Below are 23,441 nucleotides of genomic sequence, written 5' to 3'. Positions count from 1 at the left end.
AATAAATAAAGATTATTAGAAATAACGGACTGGTTATGCTTTTGCATGGTCCATCTGTATAGTCTAAACAGATGGCCAAATTTCATAGAACTCCTGTTTCCTGATTGGTTCATCTTAATTGTTGTTGGAATCTGCCTTGGGAAGCCTGGTGTTATAAAGATGGAATAAAAAACTCTCCTTTAATTGGAGCACATGGAATCACATCTTCATCTCATCTGTCATGTAGATGTTGACATTTTAGATATACAAATGGATTATTCTATTTTTAGGCATATTTCAGGGACAAGTGATTTTATAACTCAAAAGAAAAATAAATATTTTATTTCATGCAGATCTCTTTTACTTAAACATAACTAAGGCCCTCATGATCAAAAGCAAACTCCGGCGCTAGAGGCTGTTAACGCCATACTAGCGCCGGAGTTTGCTGCCGACCCATGATCAGAGCCCTCGAGCGCCTGAAACAACGCACTTGAGGGCTCTTAGCGCAAGTAGCTTGCAAATGCATGCTAATCAGCGCTTAATGCATTCATCCCCCAATGATCAGCGTCCAGCGCGCCAAAATCAACGCCAGTTCCGAGCTGGCGTTATATTTCGCGGATCATTGGGGAGGAATGGTGAGCCCTGTCCAGCATGCAGTTGTATGCTGGCAGGCCCCCGTTCCCCCCCAAAGCAAACGCAAACAGGGGGCTGGAGGTCCGGTGGACCTCCGGTCCCCCCCCCCCCCATGTTCAGGGAGGGCTGGAGATCCGGTGGGTCTCCAGCCCCCCCCCAAAACACCCAGAAATTGTGAAGTGGCCGCCTCCAGCCAAACGCTCTCCCACCCTCCCACCCAGCGACAGGGGGGGGAGGGCTGGAGGTCCGGTGGGTCTCCAGCCCCCTCCCAAACCCCCAGAAATTGTGAAGTGTCTGCCTCCGGCCAAACGCTCTCCCACCCAGCGACATGGGGTGGGGGTGGGGGCTGGAGGTCCGGTGGACCTCCAGCCCACCCCAACTCCCCCCCCCCCCAGCGTTCTCCTTTCAATCCTTGGTGGTCCGTGGTGACAATCCCCCTCCCGGCCCCCCTACCTTTCGTTGGAGGAGGGACGCAGCCTGCCTCCCTCCTCTTCCAGTCGACGCCGCCGTCGCAAAATGGTGGCGCCCAGCCCCGCTCATTGCATCCTGGGATGCGCTGGGCGGGACAACAGACCTGTTTTTAGAGCGCTGTTCGGAACAGCGCGGGGCTTTGGATCATGAGGGCCTAAATGAGCTAGAAGCCCCTAATGCAGTCCATAGGTTTTCTTATGTTCTGTTCGTGTCATGACTTATACTGTACCAAAACAGAAATCTCTTATCTCTATCTGTTCGATAATTGTGAACACTATTCACCCTAAAAAGTTGTTATGTGGCTGTACAGGAGGAATTGTGATATTGAATAAAGCGAAAGATACATATCTGTAGCAGGTATTCTCCGAGGACAGCTGGCTGATTGTTCTCACAATGTGGGTGACGTCCACGGCAGCCCCCTCCAACCGGAAGAGTTTCCCTAGCAAACTTCAAAAGTCTCGCGGGAGGTCCCGCGCGCGGGGCACGCCCATTGCATATGTGCAGCTGTCTTCCCACCCGTGCGCGACCGCTCCCGCACAGTTAAGTGAATAGCAAAATTAGAGGAAGAAGTACAACTCCAAAGGGGAGGAAGGAGGGTTGGTGAGAACAATCAGCCTGCTGTCCTTGGAGAATACCTGCTACAGGTATGTATCTTTCGCTTTCTCCAAGGACAAGCAGGCTGCTTGTTCTCACATGTGGGGTATACCTAGCACCCAGGCTCACTCAAAACAACAAACAGGGTCAATTGGGCCTTGCAACGGCGAGGACATAACAGTAATTGACTTACGAAGAACAACTAACTGAGAGTGCAGCCTGAACAGAATAAAACAGGGCCTAGGGGAGTGGAGTTGGATTCTAAACCCCCGAACAGATTCTTCAGCACCGACTGCCCAAACCGACTGTCACGTCTGGTATCCTGCTGGAGGCAGTAATGAGATGTGAATGTGTGGAGTGATGATCACGTCGCAGCCTTGCAAATCTCTTCAATAGTGGCTGACTTCAAAGTGGGCCACTGACGCTGCCATGGCTCGAACACTATGAGCTGTGACATGACCCTCCAGAGTCAGCCCAGCTTGGGCATAAGTGAAGGAAATGCAATCTGCTAGCCAATTTGAGATGGTGCATTTCCCGACATCAACCCCCTTTCTATTGGGGTCAAAAGAAACAAACATTTGGGCGGACTGTCTGTGGGGGCTTGTCCGCTCCAGATAGAAGGCCAATGCTCTGTTGCAGTCCAATGTGTGCAACTGACGTTCAGCAGGGCGGGTATGCGGACGGGGAAAAAATGTTGGCAAGACAATTGACTAGTTCAGATGCAACTCCGACACCACCTTCGGCAGGAACTTAGGGTGAGTGCGGAGGACTACTCTGTTATGATGGAATTTGATATAGGGAGCATGGGCTACCAAAGCTTGAAGCTCACTGACTCTACGAGCTGAAGTAACAGCCACCAAGAAAATGACCTTCCAGGTCAAGTACTTCAGATCGTTCTGAGTGATGAGGGTTGGAAAACACTCCGATCTCCACGGTTCTTCTGAAGACAACTCCAGAAGAAGAGGGAACCAGATCTGATGGGGCCAAAAGGGCGCAATCAGAATCATGGTGCCGTGGTGCTGCTTGAGTTTCAGCAAAGTCTTCCCCAGCAAAGGTATGGGAGGATACACGTACAGAAGGCCGTTCCCCCAATGCAGGAGGAAGGCGTCCGACGCTAGCCTGTCGTGGGCCTGAAGCCTGGAACAGAACTGAGGCAGCTTGTGGTTGGCCTGAGTGGCGAAAAGATCCACCGAGGGGGTGCCCCACTCCCGGAAGATCTTACGTTCCACGCTCAAATTGAGCGACCATTCGTGTGGTTGCAAAATTCTGCTCAACCTGTCGGCCAGACTGTTGTTTACACCTGCCAGGTATGTGGCTTGGAGAAGCATGCTGTGCCGGCGAGCACAGCGCCACATCCCGATGGCTTCCTGACACAGGGGGCGAGATCCGGTGCCCCCTGCTTGTTGATGTAATACATCGCAACCTGATTGTCTGTCCGAATTTGGATAACTTCAAAGGACAGCCGATCTCTGAAAGCCCATAGCGCATTCCAGACCACTCTCAACTCCAGGAGGTTGATCTGCAGACCTGATTCCTGGAGGGACCATAGTCCTCGAGTGTGAAGCCCATCGACATGGGCTCCCCACCCCAGGAGAGCTGCATCCGTCGTTAGCACTTTTTGCGGCTGAGGAATTTGGAAAGGGCGTCCCAAAGTCAAATTGGACCAAATCGTCCACCAGTGGAGTGAATTGCGAAAACTGGTGGGCAGTTGGATTGCATCCTCTAGATTCCCCGCAGCCTGATACCACTGGGAAGCTAGGGTCCATTGAGCTGATCTCATGTGAAGACGAACCATGGGAGTCACATGGACTGTAGAGGCCATATGGCCCAGGAGTCTCAACATCTGCCGAGCTGTGATCTGCTGAGACGCTCTGGCCCGGGAGGCGAGGGACAGGAGATTCTCCGCCCGCGCTTTGGGGAGATAGGCATGGGCCGTCTGTGAATTCAGCAGAGCTCCTATGAATTAGAGTGACTCGACTGGGCAGAGATGGGACTTCGGGTAATTTATCACAAACCTCAGTAGCTCCAGAAGTTGAATAGTCACCTGCATGGACTGTAGAGCTCCTGCCTCCGAGGTGCTCTTCACTAGCCAATCGTCGAGATACGGGAACATATGCACTCCCAGCTTCGGCAGCGACGCCGCAACCACTACCAGGCATTTTGTAAACACTCGTGGCGCAGAGGCGAGCCCAAAGGGTAGCATACAATACTGAAAATGCTGTGTTCCTAGATGGAATCGAAGATACTGCCTGTGAGCTGGCAGTATTGGGATGTGGGTATAAGCATCCTTTTTAAATCCAGGGAGCAGGAGGTCACGTGATGCGGAGGGAGCAGTAGACATGTTTTAGAACTCCTCCGAGGTTCCCACTCGATCCTTGCCCGCCACGAACCTTCAAACACGCCACAACAAGGTACCTGGACTCCTCCGGATCAGTAAAGTTTGCATGGAACAGTTCCTCGTATCCATGCCATCCGGAATGACGAGAAAAAGCGCGAAAAGTGAGAAAGATAAAATGGCGGCACCTGGGAGCAATTCTAAGATGGCGGCCAGGTCTCCGCGCAGTGAGGCAGAGTTCTCGGCCCACCAGCTGACACAGCTTGCTTCCGCAGTGGGCACAGCGCTGGAACCGCGCTTCGCCGCACTGGAGGGGTGGCTGGTGAAATTTGATGGATTGCTAGCGGACCTTGTGAGTTGTACCGCGGAGGCAGAAAAATGGGTGTCCGATTTGGAGGATTCATGGCAGCGGTGGGAACCGGAAGTAAAAGGCCTCAAAGCTACACTGGCTCACCAAGCAGAAAAAATGGATGAGCTGGAAAACAGCGCAGCAACCTTAGACTGGTAGGACTGCCTGAAACTATTTCAGACAAGAACCTGGGTACTGTACTCGAGGAATGGCTCCCAAAGGGATTTGCGCTATCCGACGACAGCAGAGGACCTTTCTGCATTGAAAGGGCGCAAAGGACTGGGAGGCCACAGCAGAACAGCCAGCGCCCAAGAGTGGTCATCATTAAAGTTCATAATTATATCCATAAGGAAGAAATCCTGCAGGGCTATCGATTGAAAAGAGAGTCCTTAACCTACGCAGGGGACCAGATCAGAATTTTTCAGGATTATTCAGCTAGCGTACAAGAAAAAAGGCGGAAATTCCACCCGATCTGCACAGCGCTGATAGACAAGAAAGCCCGCTTTATGCTACCATACCCAGCTGCTTTGAAAATACAGCATGAGGGGAAATGGATCTCCTTCACATCCGACCAATTGGCTCTGCAGTTTGTGAATCGGGAACTGAAGGGATCCGCGAGTCCAACCTGACGCCCCACCACTTTACTCCCTGTTTGATGGGGATGGAGGTTTTTGTGGGTTTGTTGTGGTCGGGGGCTGACTTGCATTGCAGACTTTGAGTGGTGAAGGTTAAGTAATTTCTATTAAAGATGCTGAGGAGTCTGAGGCAGGGGCGTATCTGCGTGGGGCCACAGGGGCCTGGGCCCCTGCAGATTTCACCCTGGATCCCCCTACCGCTGTTAACTCTCCCCCGCCTTCCGCCGTCAACCCTTTCCCCGCCTACCGCCGTCACCTACCCCCAAAGTCCGCTTCCTCCTGCTGGTTTTTTAAAATATTTACTTCAGCTGGCGGGGGACTCCAACCACCGCCAGCCCAGCCGAGGTCTTGTTTAAGTTCTTCATCCTCGTGCTGTGAAAGCTGCATCCTTCCAGTTGGATGGAGTCTGACGTCGCAGCACGTTGACGTCCTGCACGTACAACGTGCTGCGACGTCAGACTCCGTCCAACTGGAAGGATGCAGCTTTCACAGCACGAGGATGAAGAACTTAAACAAAACCTCGGCTGGGCTGGCGGTGGTTGGGGTCCCCCGCCAGCTGAAGTAAATATTTTAAAAAACCAGCAGGAGGAAGCGGACCGCGGGGGTAGGTGACGGCGATAGGCGAGGGAGGGTTAACGGCAGTAGGGGGGGCTATAATGTGCCCCCTCACTCTAGCCCCTGCCCCCCCCTACCGCCGAACCTCAGACACGCCCCTGGTCTGAGAGCAGAGGGATGCCTCGGTTAGAGGCTACCAGAGGAGCTCCAGTTCCCGTTTCTCCTGATTCGGAGACGGAGGGTCAGGGTGAGTGTTTCTCCCCATAGTTTGTGCTTTTAATGCTGAAAAGAGCTCTGCCGCATGTATCTGCCACTACGATGCTACCTGGTTTCCCCCCGGGTGTTGATAGCCTGGGGCTGGCTGATTCCCCCGAGCGTTGGAAGGACGCAAAACATTGACGGGTAAATTCCCCGTCGGAGAGTGGCGCACTTCCCTCCCCCCTCCCCCCCCCCCTCGTGGTCGGGCTGTGGGGATTCTGAGGGTTCTGGCAGGGCCTCTTGGTCTGAAGAGCCAGAGGAAAGGACTGGTTTGCCACGATCTGGATGATCCCAATGCGGTGAGGATTTTCCACCGCGATGAGCTGCCAGCGCTCATTTCTGCCGCCTTGCAGGCCCTCTCTATTGATGATCCTGCCAAGGGTGAGGACTCCTCTGGGGATCCGAGGATGGTGAGTACTATGAAGCCTGCTCGAGCCTTTCCTGTGCATGACTCCATCCAAGAGCTTATTTCAGCTCATTGGTATGAACCCGAAGGGCCTTTGAAAGTGGCCAGGGCTTTGGGTCAGCTTTTCCCTCTAAGTGAGGAGCACTTGGCCCCTTTGGGGATGCCTAAAGTGGACGCACTGGTCACAGCGGTGACTAAAAAGACCACCCTCCCCGTAGAGGGCGGGGTTGCCCTGAAAGACATTCAGGACCGGTGGCTTTTATCCACATTGAAACAGTCATTTGAAATCTCGGGCCTTGCCTTAAGGGCGTCTATATGCAGTTCTTATGCTGCCCGGGCCTCCCTCTCTTGGTTACAACAGGAAGTGGCACAGCCCACGGATGGTGCGGAGTCCCACTCTGAGGTTGTACCGTGGATGGAGTCGGCCCTGTCATTTTTAGCTTATGCCCTCTGATCTGATCAGGGCTTCGGCTAAACAGATGTCTAGGGCGGTTGTGGCCCGCCGCCTTCTATGGCTATGGCATTGGGTGGCTGATATGGCCTCTAAGCACAGGCAGGTGAAGCTTCCCTTTCGGGGCCACCTGTTATTCGGAGAGGAGCTGGAGAAGATTGTGAAAGCCCTGGGGGACCCTTAACCCCAGCGCTTACCCAAGGATAGGCCGCGGCCTTCTTCCAAGGGTGCTGTGTGGCCCTCCTTTTCAAGACCTTGCTTCTGTGAAGCTCGCAGGTATCACCCGGGGTGCTCTGCTGGGGTTTCTCAACGTGCCCGTTTTCAGCAGAGGAACTCCTTTCGCTCAGACAAGCGTTCCACAGCGGCCAGTTCTCCGCCTGGAGTGCAACGGTGGCCCTCTCAATGATGGCGCACCGGTCCATTCCTCGATTCCTGCAGTAGGAGGATGGGTTTCCCTCTCTCTCGAGGAATGCACCAAGATTTCCTCAGATCAGTGGGTCTTGGACCTGATCAGAGAAGGGTACCGATTGGAATTCAGCGCCCCGGTGATAGACGTGTTTGTGGAGTCCCGATGCGGTACTGCCATCAAACGGGCGGCGGTAGGGAAGACCTTACAAGTATTGTTGCACCTTGGAGCGGTGATCCCTGTGCCTCCTGCCGAACGCGACTGCGGTCGCTACTCCATTTACTTTGTGGTGCCTCGAAAAGGCAACGAGGCTCTCAGAGTGTGACATTTTCGCATGGATACCCTGCGCTCCGTCATTGTGGCGGTACAGCCAGGAGAATTTCTCATGTCTCTGGACCTGAAAGAAGCTTACTTGCACATTCCTATTTGGCCCCCGTACCAACCGTTTTTCCGGTTTGTGGTGTTGGGAAAGCATTTCCAGTTTCGGGCCTTGCCTTTTGGCCTCGCCACAGCTCCCCGAACCTTTTCCAAGGCAATGGTGGTAGTAGCTGCCTTTCTCCGGCGAGAGGGTATCCGGGTTCACCCGCACCTCGATGACTGGCTCATCATGTAACAGCCAAAGTGGTCTCAGTACTGCAATCTCTGGGCTGGGTCATCAGTATACCCAAAAGTCACCTGACCCCCTCTTTTGATTTGGGGGTCCGGTTCGACACAGCCTCGGGGTTTGTCTTTCTACCCGATCAAAGGCGGTGCAAGCTTCAGAATCAGGTCCGTCTGCTCCTGAGGATGCCTCGCCCACGAGCTTGGGCCATGGTCCAGCTGTTGGGGTTGATGATGGCCACCTTGGAAGTGGTGCCATGGGCGAGAGCGCACATAACACCTCTGCAGTTTTCCCTGCTTCAACTATGGTCTCCAATGTCTCAGGATTATCAGCGCAGACTCACGTGGCTCCCTGCAGCCCAATTCAGTATAGAGTGGTGGCTATCAGTCAGCATGCTGCGGTGAGGAATGCCGCTAGCGCTTCCTGATTGGTGCCTGGTGGTAGCAGATGCCAGCCTGAAGGGCTGGGGAGCACATTGCCAGGGAAGGCATGCCCAGGGTCTGTGGACACCTGAGTAATCGGAGTGGTCCATTAATCCTTGGAGCTGAGAGCGATATTCCAGGCGCTTCTGGCCTTTCACACGACCCTGGAGGGACTGGCTGTCAGAGTTCTGTCGGACGACAGCAGTAGCCTACATAAATTGACAAGGTGGCACTCAGTGCAGAGCACTGGCCGCGCAGATTTGCCACTGGGCCGAGCTACATGTGCAGTTTCTGTCAGCAGCTTACATTGCAGGTCAGAGCAACGTGCAAGCCGATTATCTAAGCAGGCATCAAGTTGACCCAGCGGAGTGGGAACTGGCAGACGAAGTGTTCTTTCAGATCTGTCCCAAATGAGGGACGCCCATAGCGGATCTTATGGCGTCAAGCGCAAATGCCAAAGTCCCGTGCTTTTTCAGCAGATGGAGAGATCCTCGCTTGGCGAAGTTGGATGCCTAGGGCGAGTCCTCCTGCGAATTCGGCTACATCAAGGAATGGTGGTCCTCATTGCCCCGGATTGGCCCAGGCGGCCGTGGTATGCGGACCTCCGGCGGATTCTGGTGGAGGCTCCCCTTCCTTTGCCTCTGGTACCGAACCTGTTGTCGCAGGGTCTGGTGACAATGGAGGATCCCTGCCGCTTTGGTTTTACGGCATGGCTATTGAGAGGGTGCAATTGAGAGACAAGGGCTATTCAAACAAGGTTATCTCCACTCTCTTGCTGGCCCGCAAGCGTTCCACTTCCATTGCTTATGCTCAAATCTGGCGCCAGTTTGAGGCTGGGTGTGCTTCTAAAGCCATCACACCCATGCAGGCTTCTGTCTCGCCGATACTTGACTTTTTGCAGGATGGTTTATAAAAAGGCTTGGCCTATAATTCTCTGCGTGTTCAAGTGGCAGCCTTGGCATGTTTTCAGGGGAAGGTAGCTGGCCTCTCCCTGGCTGCTTATCCGAACATTGCACGTTTTTTTTAGAGGGGTGCTTTGGCTCCGTCCTCTCGTGCGGGCCCCTTGTCCGGCCTGGAACCTGGGGCTAGTATTAAAGGCTCTTCAGTGTTCGCCCTTCAAGCCGCTTATGCGAGCTTCGGAGAAGGATGTGACCCTAAAGACGGTCTTTTTGGTGGCCATTACATCGGCGAGACGGGTGTCTGAGCTCCAAGTGCTGACCTGTCGAGACCCATTTCTGCAGTTCTCAGAATCCGGAGTCAAAATTACGTACTGTGCCTTTCTTCCTGCCTAAGGTGGTTTCAGCGTTTCACCTAAACCAGCCTATTTTCTTGCCTTCCTTTGCTAGGGAGGAGTTTCCGGAATCCTTTGGGCAGTTGCACCTTCTGGATGTACGCAGGGCTCTGTTGCAATATCTGCGAATGTCAAATGCTTTCAGGACCTCTGATCACCGTTTTGTTTTTTGTCAGGTCCTCGCAGAGGGTCTCCAGCGTCTAAAGCTACACTACCCGTTGGCTTAAGGAAGCTATTTTTTCTGCATATCTGCTGTGTGGCCAGCCTCCGCCTGACGCCTTTAAGGCACATTCCACAAGAGCGATTTCCTCTTCTTGGGCTGAAACAGGAGCACTCTCTCTTCAAAAGATATGTAGTGCAGCAACGTGGGCCTCTAAACTCTCATTTGCCCGACATTACAGGCTGGATGTGGCCACCAGGAGGGATGCGCGTTTTGCAACACAAGTGCTTGCGCGTGGTGTGGCCTGTTCCCACCCTATCTAGGGATTGCTTTGATACATCCCATTCGTAATGGATTCATCTGCTGCTGATGATAAGGAATCCCTGGAAGAATGGCTCGGAGTCGCTCGTCTAGAGTGTCTGTCGAGCAAGGCTGTGGGATCGGTACAGGAGACGAAGCCAGAATCTGCCTAGGGCGAGGAGGCGGTACCGGGCTGACCGGAGACCGGTGCATCGACACCTCCTGAATGGAGGGTGAGAGGTCCTCCCGGCGTCGACGCTTCACGGGTGCCGAATCCTTCGGCGTCCCGCAGCTCTCGGTACCGTGACGGGAAGCACGTCACCGGTACCCCCCCCCGGTACTGACGAGGAGGACGTGGAATCCACACGCCTCCTTGGGGTCGGGTCCGAAAGAGGTCGGTCCCAATGGGCCTGTACCGCAGGCGCCCTTGAGGCAGGTGGAGACCCACTCAATGGTTCACTGCTGCCAGCGTGAGATGGTCTCTGGACAGCCATTACCTGCGCTCCTGATGTCAATGCACTCTCCGGTGCCGCCATCGACACTGTCCCCGAAGACCTCGGTACCGCTGCCGACGTCAACTCCAAAGGACTGGGCACAGCTCGAAACAGACGTTCCCACTGGGCTAATCTCAACACCTGTGTCCGCTTTTTAAGGCTAAGACACAGAGTACAGGCGTTGGGGCGATGACCAGCCCCAAGACACTGAATACACGAAGCGTGTGGATCAATGACTGAGATTGCCTGGCTGCACTGCGTGCACTTCTTGAAGCTGCTGGCAATCTTCAATGTCATCGACAGAAAAACAGCGGCGGCGAAATCAAAACCCGCGATGGTGCCAAAGAAGGGCACAAAAAAGGGAGAAAAACCGTACGGGCGGCCAACAAGGCCACACCCGAAAACGAAATAAAACTTACAGGGACAAACTAAGAATTAAAAGGAAGTTTGTTTTGGGTTCTTTTTTTTTTTTTTTTAAGAAAACGAACGCAAGTGCACTCGTACAAGAAACAAGAAAAAAGCGAAAAACACTACATCGCTGAAGAGGGCTCTCTTCTGAGGCACATAGCAGCCGAAAAACAGCCACCCTGACCGCAGAAAAAAAGAGACTGAGTCTGTACGCTCACGCTACAGGCGGGAAGACGGCTGCACATGCGTGGTGCTCACATATGCGTGGTGCACGCATGTGCGTGCGAGGGCTCTAGCAAGCTTTGTTGCTAGGAAGATTTCCGGACCTGGGGCTGCCGTCGGACGTCAACCCATCAGTAAGAACAAGCAGCCTGCTTGTCCTCGGAGAATATTCTGTTTCCTGATGGGTTCCTCTTAACTGGTTGTAATCTGCCTTGGGAAGCCTGGTGTTTATAAAGACGATGGAATATATTTGTAGAAGTTTGCCTTTTAGATACACAAATGGATTATTCTGTTTTGGAACATGTTTCAGGGGCAAGTGGTTTTATAACTCCAAATAAAAATATGGGCTATAAGCTCCTTATGCAATCCTTTGGTTTTCTTATATTTTGTTCTTGTGATGACTTATACTGTGCCAAAATGAAAACTCTTATCGCTATCACCTTGAGGTTAAATGAGGGGACATGGGATGAGCTTATCTGGTCCACATGAGACGGTATGACTATGAAGTTGAAGCCGGTCCCCCTGCTGCAGCCATCTCCATTTGTCAAAAACAATACCAAAGTAGATTTGCCTTCTCTCTTGTAAGGGGATGGGGGTGGGGGGTGCGGGGAGGGAGCGAAGAAGGTCTAAGAGGAGTTGTAGGGGGCTGGTGGAATTTTCAAGGGTCTGTGAAGGAGGGAGGGTTATTTTCAAAATATATTTGTCAGTACTGCAGAAGCTGCTTTGTTATTTCCAGTGCTGCATTGTGGTTTTCATTGGAGCACTAGATGCCTGCCTTTTTCTTTATGATGACAATAAAGAGAGTCCTCTATAAAAATACTTGCAAAAGTTTTAATGCCTATGTGTGTCATTTTTTTTAAATTTGACAAAATTGTATTTTATTTTAAAGCTTCTCCTATGAACATATAACATAAAATTTTTAAATCAGCAAAACAGCATTAAAAATTACTGTACCTGCTAGACACAGCAGAAACTCTGTTTCCATCACCTGATCACCTTCACACTTCATCACCCTCCCCCTCAGTCCCCCCCAATACTAACCACTACTTCTAGGAATCTCCAGGCGGTCGACCCTCCCACCTTATCCTCTACTATCTCTGATCTCCTCCCTTCTATCATGTCCTCCGAAACTGTCGACAAGACTGTCTCCACATACAATGCCACCCTCTCCTCTGCTCTCGATGCCCTTGCACCGTCCATCTCCCGTCCCATGAGGTGTACTAATCCCCAGCCCTGGCTGACCCCTTGCACCCGATACCTTCGCTCCTGCGCCCGATTGGCTGAACGCCTCTGGAGGAAATCTCGCACCCACACCGATTTCATTCATTATAAATTCATGTTATCCTCCTTCCAGTCCTCCCTATTCCTCGCCAAACAGGACTATTACACCCAATTGACCAACTCCCTCAGTTCTAACCCCCGTTGTCTCTTCGCCACCCTTAACTCCCTCCTCAAAGTGCCCTCTGCTCCCACCCCCCCCCCTCACTCTCTCCTGAAGCACTGGCGGACTACTTTCGCGACAAGGTGCAGAAAATCAACCTTGAATTCACCTCCAAACCATCTTCTCCTCCTCCTCACCCTACAACACACTCCCTCAACCAACCAACCCAGGCCTCCTCCTCTTTTCCTGATATCACCGAAGAGGAAACCGCCTATCTTCTCTCCTCTTCGAAATGCACCACCTGTTCCTCAGACCCCATCCCCACCATCTTACTTAACACCATCACTCCTACGGTCACCCCCCCCCCATCTGTCATATCCTCAACCTCTCTCGCTCCACTACAACTGTCCCTGACACCTTCAAGCATGCTGTAGTCACACCACTCCTCAAAAAACCATCAGTTGACCCTACCTGTCTCTCCAACTACTGCCCCATTTCCCTCCTACCCTTCCTCTCCAAGATACTTGAACGAGCCGTTCACAGCCGCTGCCTCGATTTTCTATCCTCTCACGCCATCCTCGATCCACTTCAATCCGGCTTTCGCCCCCTACACTCGACGGAAACGGCACTATCTAAAGTCTGCAACGACCTGTTCCTTGCCAAATCCAAAGGTCACTACTCCATCCTTATCCTCCTGAACCTATCCGCCGCTTTTGACACGTCAATCATAACTTACTTCTCGCCACACTGTCCTCACTTGGGTTCCAGGGCTCTGTCCTCTCCTGGTTCTCCTCTTATCTCTCCCACCGTACCTTCAGAGTACATTCTCAGGGTTCTTCTTCCACCCCCATCCCGCTGTCTGTCGGAGTTCCTCAGGGATCTGTCCTTGGACCCCTTCTTTTCTCAATCTACACCTCCTCCCTGGGTTCCCTAATCTCCTCCCATGGGTTCCAATATCATCTTTATGCCGATGACACCCAGCTTTATCTCTCCATACCAGACATCACTGCAGAAACCCAGGCTAAAGTGTCGGCCTGCTTAGCCGACATTGCGACCTGGATGTCCAACCGCCACTTGAAACTGAACATGGTCAAGACCGAGCTTATTGTCTTCCCTCCCAAACCCACTTCTCCCCTCCCTCCACTCTCTATCTCTGTTGATAACACCCTCATCGTCCCCGTCTCATCTGCCCGCAACCTCGGAGTCATCTTTGACTCCTCTCTCTCCTTCTCTGCGCATATCCAGCAGATAGCCAAGACCTGTCGCTTCTTCCTCTATAACATCAGCAAAATTCGCCCCTTCCTGTCTGAGCACACCACCCGAACTCTCATCCATTCTCTCATTACCTCTTGCCTTGACTACTGCAACCTACTCCTCACTGGCCTCCCAATTTGCCACCTATCCCCCCTTCAGTCCATTCAAAACTCTGCTGCACGTCTTATCTTCCGCCTGAACCGGTACACTCATATCACCCCTCTCCTCAAGTCACTTCACTGGCTTCCGGTCAGGTACCGCATACAGTTTAAGCTTCTCCTTTTAACCTACAAATGCACTCTATCTACAGCCCCTCCCTACCTCTTTACCCTCATCTCCCCTTACATTCTTACCCGTAACCTCCGTTCTCAAGACAAATCCCTCCTGTCAGTACCCTTCTCCACCACCAGGCTCTGGCCTGTCTGCCTCGCCTCACCCCATGCCTGGAATAATCTCCCTGAGCCCATACGCCAGGCCCCCTCCCTGCCCATCTTCAAAGCCTTGCTCAAAACCCACCTCTTCAATGTCGCCTTCGGCACCTAACCATCATACCACTATTCAGGAAACTTGGACTGCCCCTACTTGACATTTCGCCCTTTAGATTGTAAGCTCCTTGGAGCAGGGACTGTCCTTTATGTCAATTTATGTTAATCTGTACAGCGCTGCGTAACCCTAGTAGCGCTCTAGAAATGTTAAGTAGAAGTAGTAGTAGTAGTATATGTGTAAAATTTTCTGGAAGGGCTGCTCACACCTAAATCCAGCTGTATTCATTGTATGAGGGGCAGCGTATATCTAGACTGAGCTCTGTTTCTCATCAGAAGGGCCAAAGAGACCAGGATCCTGGTGTATTTGGGATCAAAAGCACAGCACACATCAAGATCCTGGTGTATTTTTGATTGGAAGGCCCACATACTGCCGGATCCTGGTGTATTTTGCAATGTCAGGGGCCACAAGTACCAGGATCCTTGCTTATTTCGCGCAGGAGGGCGAAAAAGACCAGGATCTTGGTGTATTTGGGTTCAGATGGACAGCATACCTCTAGATCCTGGTGTATTTTTGATTGGAAAGCCCGCATACTGCAGGATCCTGGTCTGTTTGCAATGTCAGGGGCCACAAGCACCAGGATCCTTGTTTATTTCGCGCAGGAGGGTGAAAAAGACCAGGATCTGGGTGTATTTGGGTTCAGATGGACAGCATACCTCTAGATCCTGGTGTATTTTTAATCTGCACGGCCGCACACGGCCAGATCCTGGTGTATTTTGCAATGTCAGGGGCCACAAGCACCAGGATCCTTGTTTATTTCGCGCAGGAGGGTGAAAAAGACCAGGATCTGGGTGTATTTGGGTTCAGATGGACAGCATACCTCTAGATCCTGGTGTATTTTGATCTGCAGGGCCACATACTGCAGGATCCTGGTCTGTTTGCAATGTCAGGGGCCACAAGCACCAGGATCCTTGTTTATTTCGCGCAGGAGGGCGAAAAAGACCAGGATCTTGGTGTATTTGGGTTCAGATGGACAGCATACCTCTAGATCCTGGTGTATTTTTGATCTGCAGGGCCGCATACTGCAGGATCCTGGTCTGTTTGCAATGTCAGGGGCCACAAGCACCAGGATCCTTGTTTATTTCGCGCAGGAGGGCGAAATACACCATGATCTTGGTGTACTTGGGTTCAGAGGGCCGGCATGCATCAAGATCCTGGTGTATTTTTGATTGGAAAGCCCGCATACTGCCGGATCCTGGTCATCTTGGATAGGAAGGCACAAATAACTGCAAATCTAATTTGCTATAGTTTTTGACAAACAGAGATGGCTGCTGTTGGGGGACTGGCTTCAATTTTATAGTCATACTGTCTCCTGTGGACCAGATATACTTATCCCATGTCCCCTCATGTAACCTCAAGGAGATAACAGTTTTTAATTTTGGCACAGTATAAGACATCACAAGAAGAAAATATAAGAAAAGCACTGGACTGCATTTAGGGCTATTTGCCCATTTAGTTATGTTTAAATGAAAGAGATCTGCATGAAACAAAAAATTTATTTTTATTTGGAGTTATAAAACCACTTGCTCCTGAAACATGTTCCAAAACATAATAATCCATTTGTGTATGTAAAAGGCAAACTTCTACAAAACAGATGAAACTCAATAAAAGGAGAGTTTAATTCTACTTCAATTTAATGTCTATATATTCCATCGTCTTTATAAACACCAGGCTTTACAAGGCAGATTACAGCCAGTTAAGATGAACCGATCAGGAAAAAGAATATTCTCACTGAAATCTGCCATCTGTATGATATAGAACAATGAATAAAAATTAGCACAACCTAAGTCCAAGGAAGACTGTGCTCTTGCAGTCCCAGATGGTACTGCTTTGAGTTGCTGTTTTGGAAAGGTCTGTATGTTAACAGGTCAGCTTTCACCTTCTTCCACTAAGCAGGGTTCCGAAGAAATGGCAGCCGGCTCCAAAAAAAAACTAGATTTTCTACGCTCCCTGTCGCTCCCATTTATTATTTCCGCTTCGCAGCGATGCGACTGGTGATCGCTGCGGCCGTCAAAACAAACAACCGCTTAAGGTAGTACTTAGATCCGGAGTATCCCGCAGATCTGGCTTTTACACCGTCCCAAAAAGTCACTTAACAACCCCCCATTGCCCCATGTAAGCCGCCGCATTGAGCCTGCCATGAGTGGGAAAGCGCAATGCTGGTTGCGCGGTCGGATTAGTCCTTTTAAACCTCCTTGTCCTGCTAGGATGGTCGTCTCACTTCTAAGCTACAGAAATCCACCCCATCTTTTCGACCGAGCTTTGGGTTCTCGTTTGGGGATGGACTAGGAGAAACTAAGGGAGGCCGCTGCACCCTGCCAATCACGGGGCCTGGAGAAGTAGTAAAAGTGAAATTGAATTTGAGCGGGGAAAAGCAAGACAACCTGCAACGCAACAGAGTCGGATGATACAAGCAGCGATCCTAATGGCCAAAAGGTAAAAAAAAACCGGATACAGCGGGATCCTCCCGGATTCGATTTAAAAACCTTTAAAAGTTAATTTTTTTTTCTTTGCCCAGACGTTTACATGTGGACATTTTACATATATCTTCCAAAATAAATGTTTTTAGAAGAAGACAGCTGATGTAGTTAAAGCTGAGGATTATTCTCCCGGGATCCTCCTATTTCCTTACCAATCTTGTAGCCATAGCGCTGCTGTGCTGCATAATAAATAACGTTCTAATTTACTGCATTTGTTTATACGTTTTCTGATCAAAATTCCCTTGCAAGGTCCATAGGTATAAATTAATATTCCTGTCTTGTCTTTCTCACAGGAAACAACGCTTCCCTCCTTATCTCCCCCTCCTCCTCCCCGGTCACCGTCACCTACCTGATGATCACTTTCAGGCACTCCCGCATGGAATCGGGATCGAAGAGGCTGAGCGCAGGTACCCAGCGATACTGGGGATCAGTGTCCAGGTTCACTCGCACCAGTGGAGGAGCCAAGTCCCGCGCACAGCAGCAGCCCAGGAAGTAGAGGAAGAGTGGCAGCAAAATCCTCGAGTGGGGTCCCATCCCGACCTGCTGCAACACACATCTATGTGAGTGAGTGAGTGCGTGTGTGTGTGTATATCTGCACCCGTGTATCATGTGAGGCAGTTTTGATGCAGTCTCGGTCCTGGGACAAAATATCAATTCAAGGGGAGGGAGGAGCCCCGCTCTCTATCAGGAAGTACTTGCATTGTACTTTTTTTTTAGCAGTTAAATTTGATAACTTAAGAATGGTGATTGTTAAGCACATAAGATATGCCAGGCTGGTTCAGCTCAAAGCGGCACTGCACTGACTGAGCACAGCATCTCTACCTTATGACTAATAGTGATTTATGGGCTTTTTCTTCAACTTAATTTAGAAAACTGAAAAAACCAAAAAGGACAAAAAAAATCCCAAACTAGTAGAGAAATAAAAAAAATAGTGATGTGGGTTGATCTATGACGATTTGCGCCTCAACCATTTCCCTTGGTGGATACTAAAAATTGAACACTGGCTTCGTATGGTGAGAGCAGCAGGATTATCTGATGATCCCCGAAGTTAAAAAATCTGTTTGAAAGTGGTGGTTATATTGACAGAGTATTGCTCACTATACAGAGTTATGCGTTTGAAGTGAGTTAAAAATAATGAATAACATATGTATGAGACATTTAGATGTTTGGGACAGGGTATAGATGATAATGTTCCGCAATCTAATTCAATCAATGGTATTAAGCCACGTTGATTACTGTAATGGATCTATGCAGGATGTAAGTAACAACTCACAAGGAAACTCCAAACGGCACAAAACACAGCAGCCAGATTGATTTTTGGTAAGACACGATTCCAAAGCGCCACACCACTCTGTGAACAATTGCACTGGCTTCCTATCACAGAACGCATCTCTTTCAAAATCTGCACCTTAGTCCATAAGATTATCTGTGGAGTAGTCCCAGATTACATGATTGACCTAGTCAATCTCCCAATCAGAAATAGTACCAGTTCATCACGGTCTTACCTGAATCTCCATTACCCAAATTGCAAAGGACTAAAATACAAGACAACCCATGCGTCCAATTTCTCTTACATAGGCGCACGCCTGTGGAACGCATTGCCACAAGTGGTGAAAACAACTTATGATTACCTAAAATTCAGAAAGTCCTTAAAGACTCACCTATTCTGAAGGGCATATCCGAATGACCCAACTTAAATGACTCAACCCTGCAACACCTCACTATTAAAGATTGTAGTGGACATTAATGAACTCTCTTACCTCAACCCAACTTGATTGAATCTTATCTTCCCTATCCCAATACAACATTTTGTACCTATCCCATACCGGATTTGGCGAATGCCTTCACGGTATTATGTAAGCCACATAGAGCCTGCAAATATGTGGGGAAAATGTGGGATACAAATAATAATAATAATGTTTGAGAAGTCCCCACACGTAAGATAGTGGTCTGCTAAATTGAATATTCCTTGAATAAGCAGCTCAGAATCTACTCCTTTGGGCTCCTGCCAGGTACTTGTGATCTGCATTGGCCACCATTGGAAACAGGATTCTGGGCTTGATAGACCTTCAGTCTATGCCAGTACTGTAGTGCTTATGTACTTATGGCCCTGGGCACAGCTGAACAGAAAAATAAATCATATATACACTCCAAGCCTCGGCCAATTTATGAAACCATAAATGGCAGCTTTTTCAGCTCTAAAGGTAATTTAAGAACATAAGAATAGCCATACTGGGTCAGACCAATGGTCCAAGCCCAGTATCCTGCTTCCTGCAGTGGTCAATCCAGGTCACAAGTACCTGACAGAAACCTAATTAGTAGTAGCAACATTCCATGCTTACCCCATGTTTATCTCAATAACAGAATATGGACCCTTTCCCTCCAGGAACTTGTCCAAACCTTTTTTTAAACCCAGACATGCTAACCGCCACTACCACATCCTCCGGCAGTGAGTTGCTTAACTATTCTTTGAAAAAAATATTTCCTCCTATTTGTTTTCAAAGCATTTCTGTGTAATTTCATTGAGTGTCCCCTGGTCTTTGTACTTTTTTGAATGAGTGAAAAATCGATTCACCTCCACCTGTTCCACACCACTCAGGATTTTTTCCATCCTCTATCATTTTGGTTGCTCTTCTTTGACTCTTTTCTTATTCCGCTATATCTTTTTTGAGATATGGTGACCAGAAATGAACACAGTACAAACTGAGTGAAGTATATTGAGCACTTACAACAACCCATCCCTGACTGTGACAATTCTAATAAACCTTGCTGAGAGAAATCACTGGCTCCCTATCCGTTTTCGCATCCTGTTCAAACTTCTTCTACTAACCTATAAATGTACTCACTCTGCTGCTCCCCAGTATCTCTCCACACTCGTCCTTCCCTACACCCCTTCCCGTGCACTCCGCTCCATGGATAAATCCTTCTTATCTGTTCCCTTCTCCACTACTGCCAACTCCAGACTTCGCGCCTTCTGTCTCGCTGCACCCTACGCCTGGAATAAACTTCCTGAGCCCCTACGTCTTGCCCCATCCTTGGCCACCTTTAAATCTAGACTGAAAGCCCACCTCTTTAACATTGCTTTTGACTCGTAACCACTCGCCTCCACCTACCCTCCTCTCTTCCTTCCTGTTCACATTAATTGATTTGATTTGCTTACTTTATTTATTTTTTGTCTATTAGATTGTAAGCTCTTTGAGCAGGGACTGTCTTTCTTCTATGTTTGTGCAGCGCTGTGTATGCCTTGTAGCACTATAGAAATGCTAAATAGTAGTAGTAGTAGTAGTAGTAGTACTCGCTTATGTTCATAGCTCCACAACTGTTCCACAAAATAGGATGGAACAACAGTATAACAACATTTGTATGCAAGGGGCAAAACCTGACATTTGGATCTGTTAATCAGGGATCCAAATAGGATCCAATGTAGAGCACTCAAAATGCAGCCATGTTCCGAATAAGTTACAATCAAATAAGGCCGTTCTTAGGTGATCCCCTGAAGAGAGAATTAATATGCCTAATATTTATTTAGCCTTAACATATATATTTTTTTACATGCATTAAATTTAACTTGCATTAATTCCTTCAAACAAAAAAATTGTATGAAAGTTAGACAAAAAATAAAAAAATGATCCAAGTTTTTTTTTTCAAAATGTATAAAGCAACAAATTAATTTTATCAGTGCTAAACTTATGCCCAGTTTACTGTTTCAGGAACAAATTTAAATTTAAGGCATACCCACAAGGTTTTTGATTTTGGATTTATTGGAGATTTTTTGGGACTGGTCGGTTTTCTCCTTATGGTAGGTTTTTTTTTACACTGTTCCTTTTCCCCCCCTTATAGTTGAAAACCAAAGATAGGAGTGGTAGTTAATACTGTAGGCTGCTATTGGGAGGTTTGAGGTTTCAGTTTGTAATTAACTTTATTCCATGAAAACCTCTTTGGGTTTATTTCATTCTTTAACTATATACAGCAAACTGCATAAGCCAAGTATTTTATTTTCTCACGCACACCCCTATTTCTTATTCTGTGGTATAGAAGATTAGCTCTTCTCAATCCTTTTTCCATTTCAACATACCTGATGGACAATATTCATGCTCATGAAACACTGCAAACTATATCTGAACAAACATGCTAAGTTTTTTTGTTGTTAAAATTGATGGAAGGACTGTTATTATAAACTTATATGTTTTAGTCTTTGCTTCTTCCTACATCGGTGAAACGTTCTGGAAGTGATGTGCTGCTCACTATTTCACTATGGGGTTGAACAATAGGCATACTCACTTGTGTCTCACTGCCAGTGTTAAAAAGGTTTGATCTATTCTAGAGTCCCTACAGAGCAGAGTAGGACGTTTCTCCTTACAATTCACCATAGAAAAATATATTCAAACACTGGTGTCACCTCAGTAACAGCAACATAAAAATTCCTACGCTCCAGGCACGTCACATGAAATAACAAATCCTGCAGAAAAGACATTCAGAACCGATATAGTAAACCTTCCGTACCATAACACTACTACCTTCTAGAACTCAAGCCACAACAACCCTACCTATAAGGCAGCATTTCAAATATAGAATACCAATACACCTTCTGTTGGAAAAAGAGAACAAGATGTACTGTTATAGATCCCCATTCAGAAATCATATGCTAGCTAGCAAAATCAGCTTACTTTTACCTACTACAGAATAAGGACCGTAGATTAGAAAGAGAACCAGGCAGGCAAAACTGAAAAGGACCCCCCCCCCCCCCCCCAAGATGGTAGAGCTGTGAGTAGCAGTGGCGTAGTGAGGGCTAATGGCACCCGGGGTGGGTCGCCGCTGCGCACCCCCCCCCCCCCCCCCCCCCGGGTGCAGCATGGCACGACCCCCCCCCTCTGCGGCACACCCCCCCCCGGACCGCATTCTTACCTGCGGGAGGGCCGATCTGCCCCGAGTGCATGTCACTTGGAGCTGCGTTGGCCCCGCTGGTTCGCTGCTCTCTCTGCCCCGGAACAGGAAGTAACCTGTTCCGGGGCAGAGGGAGCAGGGAACCAGCGGGGCTGGCACCCCCCGAGCACGTGCACCCGGGGCGGACCGCCCCTCCCTTCCTACGCCACTGGTGAGCAGTATAACACTCAAGAGATGGAAATGCATAATAATGAGCAATATGCAAATATTTAACAAAGGTATGTTCCAGGGCACTAGGAAGGTATCTAATGACCTCAGACATCACTGTTGAAAAAGTTCCAAACAATTCAGAACACAGCCGTGAGACTCATCCTAAGAGAGCGCCGCTTTGCACATGCTGAACCCTTGCGTTCCAAATTACACTGGCTGCCTATACAGGAGCGTATCGCCTTTAAACTCTGCTCCTTGACCCATAAAATCATCTATGGGCTTGCCCCGGAGTATATGCACCCCTTGATCGACCTTCCGCCCAGGAATGCCAATCCTGCTGCTCGTTCCTACCTCCACCTTCACTTCCCAAACTGTAAGTGTGTCAAGTACAAGAAGATCTTCGCCTCGTCCTTCCGCTATTGGAGCCCTAAGCACTGGAATGCTCTCCCGCAACACCTCAAAACTCAAGCGGACCTCGCCCTCTTCAAGAAGTTGCTGAAGACCTACTTCTTTGCCACGACCTACTCCTCCTCATAATATATCGCTGACTTATGTATCCTCCCTGACCCCTACCCTGCTAGTTCAACCTGTTAGATGCTTTTCCCCCTGCATACTCCTTGTATACCTTTCTAAGTTTCCTATTTTGTAATTTTATTTAACGTTTTGTAAGCCACATTGTGCCTGCATGAGTGGGAAAATGTGGGATATAAGCGAACAATAAATAAATCTACTATAATAAAACTCACCCTCAACGTTCTGAAGTCACTCAGTCACTCCCTGAAGGGTTCATGGATTCATGGTGGTGAAGCCACAACACTGACCATGTCTCTCAGCCCCGCCCTCGCATGACGGACCAATCAGAAAAAACACCCTCAACATTCTGAAACACAAAGGACCATCACAAAACCGTTCCCAGGCAACGCTAGGCAATGTAAGACGGACCTATCAGAGGAAACTATGTGGTAATAAGGGAGGAGCATTCACCAGCAGAATGGCACATTATCTGTGCAGCACGGAGAGCACAGAACCACCGCTTGAACGAGAGAAGAATATTCCTGTTGTGGGTATGTGCAAAAATAGACCGGAAGGGGGGGGGGGGGAAGAAATTTTTAAATGCCTAATGCCGGTACTGAAGAGTGCCGGAGGGCCTATAGCACAGACTATATTTGGGTTCGCTAGACGTGGAGTCGGTGGAGCCGGAGAACAGTGTGCCCCTCACCATCTGGGACGTGGGCGAACAGGACAAGCTGTGGCCCAGCTGGAAGGATTACCCACGACCCAGCCAGCAGCAAATTTCCCTACTCCTTCCCTGCCTAGGAATCGCTGGAGACTGGCTGCAAAACTAACGAAACAACCGCAAAACAATCCATCACTCAGCAAAGGCTGACCCCCCTACAACCACATTTACATTTCACCAACAGAAAGACCCCCCTCCACAAACCTCCTTGACAGACAAAACCACACACACAATACAACAGAAACACACCCTCAAAGCCACACACCAATCCATCCCACTTTGCCAGCACAGCACAGCACATCCCCCAACCCCCCACCCAAAAAACAAATAAAAAAAAAAGACACACATCAACAACCTGCACACACACCCCACCCTCACACACTCACACACACACACACGAAAACTCTGTGACACATACACACACACAAAAAAAAAGCCACATGCTAGCACCCGTTTCATTGGTTTCGGAAACGGGCCTTTTT

The 23,441-nt window shown here is 49.3% G+C and overlaps 1 protein-coding gene and 1 long non-coding RNA gene across 2 annotated transcripts in view; one reads left to right on the top strand and one right to left on the bottom strand.

Moving 5' to 3' along the window:
* The window catches only part of NAAA (N-acylethanolamine acid amidase), a 158,860-nt gene extending 141,668 nt beyond the window's left edge, over positions 1–17,192 (bottom strand). The window contains exon 1 of the mRNA XM_030190650.1: positions 16,978–17,192. Within this exon, the coding sequence (XP_030046510.1) occupies positions 16,978–17,162 (185 nt within the window). The 5' untranslated portion in view covers positions 17,163–17,192. The remainder of the gene's footprint in view (positions 1–16,977) is intronic.
* The window catches only part of LOC115461085, a 112,498-nt gene continuing 106,176 nt past the window's right edge, over positions 17,120–23,441 (top strand). Inside the window, exon 1 of the long non-coding RNA XR_003940661.1 lies at positions 17,120–17,192. This is a non-coding gene — a long non-coding RNA (uncharacterized LOC115461085). The remainder of the gene's footprint in view (positions 17,193–23,441) is intronic.

The sequence above is a fragment of the Microcaecilia unicolor genome, chromosome 2, assembly GCF_901765095.1.
Source record: "Microcaecilia unicolor chromosome 2, aMicUni1.1, whole genome shotgun sequence".
Taxonomy (NCBI): domain Eukaryota; kingdom Metazoa; phylum Chordata; class Amphibia; order Gymnophiona; family Siphonopidae; genus Microcaecilia; species Microcaecilia unicolor.
This window is presented reverse-complemented; position numbering and strand designations above follow the sequence as displayed.